At 40.7% G+C, this 2,500-nt stretch overlaps 1 protein-coding gene across 3 annotated transcripts in view; it reads right to left on the bottom strand.

Annotated features, from left to right (window-relative positions):
- LOC107038331 (probable JmjC domain-containing histone demethylation protein 2C) overlaps positions 1-2,500 on the bottom strand; it is a 151,144-nt gene that overhangs the window by 19,871 nt on the left and 128,773 nt on the right. For all 3 annotated transcript variants that reach the window (XM_015257373.1, XM_015257374.1, XM_015257372.1), the window contains exon 9: positions 1,073-1,223. In XM_015257373.1, coding sequence (XP_015112859.1) covers positions 1,073-1,223 — 151 coding nt within the window. The remainder of the gene's footprint in view (positions 1-1,072; positions 1,224-2,500) is intronic.

Genomic DNA, 2,500 nt, shown 5'->3' on the forward strand with positions numbered 1-2,500 from the left:
GGGGGGGGGGGGGGGGAGAAGAAGAAGCGTGCATAGGAGAGGAAACACGCACTCCCCCTGGGGGAATTTCTCTTTCCCCCCGCGGATACCATCACGCATGCACACATTTATTGAAAAAAGGTGTGCGCGTTGTGGTCCCCTCTTCAGTATGTCTGACAGGTTTTGTGGCTGTTCAAAGGGGGAAGGAAGAAGAGGGAAAAAACACGTCCGGACAAAAGGCAGGTGCTGGAATGCATTGATTACTCTCTTCCCGTCGTAATAGTTCGTGTTCGATTGGGGAATGAAGGGAAATTACGAGTGAAAATGAAAGTTTGGAGGGGGGAAAATTAGGGGAGTCAGTCTGGAGGGATGGGGGAGAAAAATCAGTTGAAACGGAAATTTGCATCGTGAGAATTACCATTGTCTTGAGGAATTTCGGCTTTTTTCAGTATTCAATTATTATTTCTTGTTTTTTAAATGAAATTTCGATATTGTGAGTGAACGTTTTAGAGAAATATTGGGATTTCTACTAGGCGTGTTGAATTTTTCACTAAAGTTCAGGTAAAAATTGAATATTGGGGGGGGGAATCATGAAATTGTAGATTTCATTGGAAAATGAATGATATTCTAAATTTATAACTAGAAAATTCTTCAATTTACTTGATTTTTTAATCAAAACATCAATGTCCAGTACTAAATTATCCTGAATTTTCAATAAATCAAAAACCCAAAATATATCGACCTGAATTTTCCGGACTTCTATTGATTTTCAAAGAATAATTGAACTAAAATTCCCACTTTCCACTGATTTTTCAATGACGAAATTTTAAAATTTCAAAGGAACTATCACGTAATGTAAATTATCAGTAATCGTACCGATAATTTCATCCAAAAATTAATCTACACTCTTAATCTTGACTGTTTTCATCGATTTCCTCGTCCAACTGATTTCGTAAAGATAAAATGTCTTAAAAAATCGATGAGAACGTTGAAAAAAAATTCAACCCACTTTCCCCCCACATGAGTCAAGATTTGAAATCTCCTGCTGACGTCATCACTGCACTGAGAGATTATGAATCAGGGTAAACCTCACCTTTTGTTGGGCAAGTCTCAGGGACTCCTCAAAGTGCTTGTGCACCGCTTGCTCGGCAGCCCTCTGCTTCTCCAGTCTCTCACGCTCCATTTTGGCCTCTCTCTCCCGTTCGCGCTTCTCCAATTCACGCACCTCAGCTTCTCTCCTTTCCCTGTTAACACAAATAAAAAAAATCGACGTTCAATCAAAGTTCCCAATGCACTCAAACTCCCATTAAACTTCATTCTGTAAATAATACGTGACACACCTCCCAATGTTGTTTAAATTCCCCTAACTGGGTGAAAAATACCCGGGGTTTAAAAACTTTGGCAAATCGATTTCAAAGTTTCAAGTAGAGCGTTTGCGTCTCGATTCTAGACCCCCCTGATACCTCTAGCTACCCGGAGAAAAAAATTCCAGAATTTTTCAGGAGAAATTCAGGCAAAAATTACCGTGTCGTCTGGTAAAGTGGGTTCAATTGTCTAGCACCAGAAAAATTCCGGTACCGCACAATAAAAGCTTGATCCCTGACTGTTTTCTATTACATGATAAATTACATTCAATAGTTAAAAATGAGTAAACATTGTCATTCAGCATATCATCCTATTAATTTTATTTCAACCTCTCCTCCATATCCTCTCTCCCATATTAAAAGCGGAGTGCGCGACAAACGTATGTGGAACGTTTGACAGGCCAATGTATCTCTACAGCGTTATAACCTCATGAAGAGAAAATAAAGGGCTCTTATTTTGTTTCTTAACCGTTTTATCACAACACTAATTAATATTTCACTGAATTGATATCATGAAAAACATTAACCTGGGGTTTCTCTAAGGAGATATGTGAGAGGAGGCTAGAGGAGGCGACGGAATAAATCATCTGGTCACGTTGAGTTGACGTTCGTGGTTGCGGAGGGGGGACGAATAGTGCCGAAATCTTACGAATGCGCGATCGGCTCCTAGGATTCTGGTAGAGCACCGGAAAAATTTGCCAGCCAGTGTCATAATTTTTCTCGTATTTCTCGTAAAAATTCACTGTCGCTTCGATTTTACCGCACAAGAATTTTTCCCCGCATTTATCCGAAAAATGACTCGTGCAACAGTACTTTTTCCTACTCTTTGCGGTACATTTCGCCTGGAAAGACCATCTGAACCCGCTTTACTGTGCGAGCACGGTAATTTTTCTCCTACTGTTCTCTCCGTGTATCTAAAATAGCCAAACATAAAATTCAATAACAGAAACTTTCGCGTAATAAATAAACTCCGATCGATGGACTGGAAACATCATTGGCATACAAAGTTTCGTTGGAAGCTCCGGGGTAAGCTCGCAAACTTCCAAGGATACGAAGACTGTCTGAGCGTCGGCAAGACTCAAGTTAAACTTTGGCTGGAGAGTTGCAGGGTTTATCCCTGTTCTGTCTTGTCTATTCCCCCCCCCCCCCCCCCCCCC

Source organism: Diachasma alloeum, unplaced genomic scaffold, assembly GCF_001412515.2.
Source record: "Diachasma alloeum isolate Michigan unplaced genomic scaffold, Dall2.0 Dall_scaffold_00280, whole genome shotgun sequence".
NCBI lineage: Eukaryota > Metazoa > Arthropoda > Insecta > Hymenoptera > Braconidae > Diachasma > Diachasma alloeum.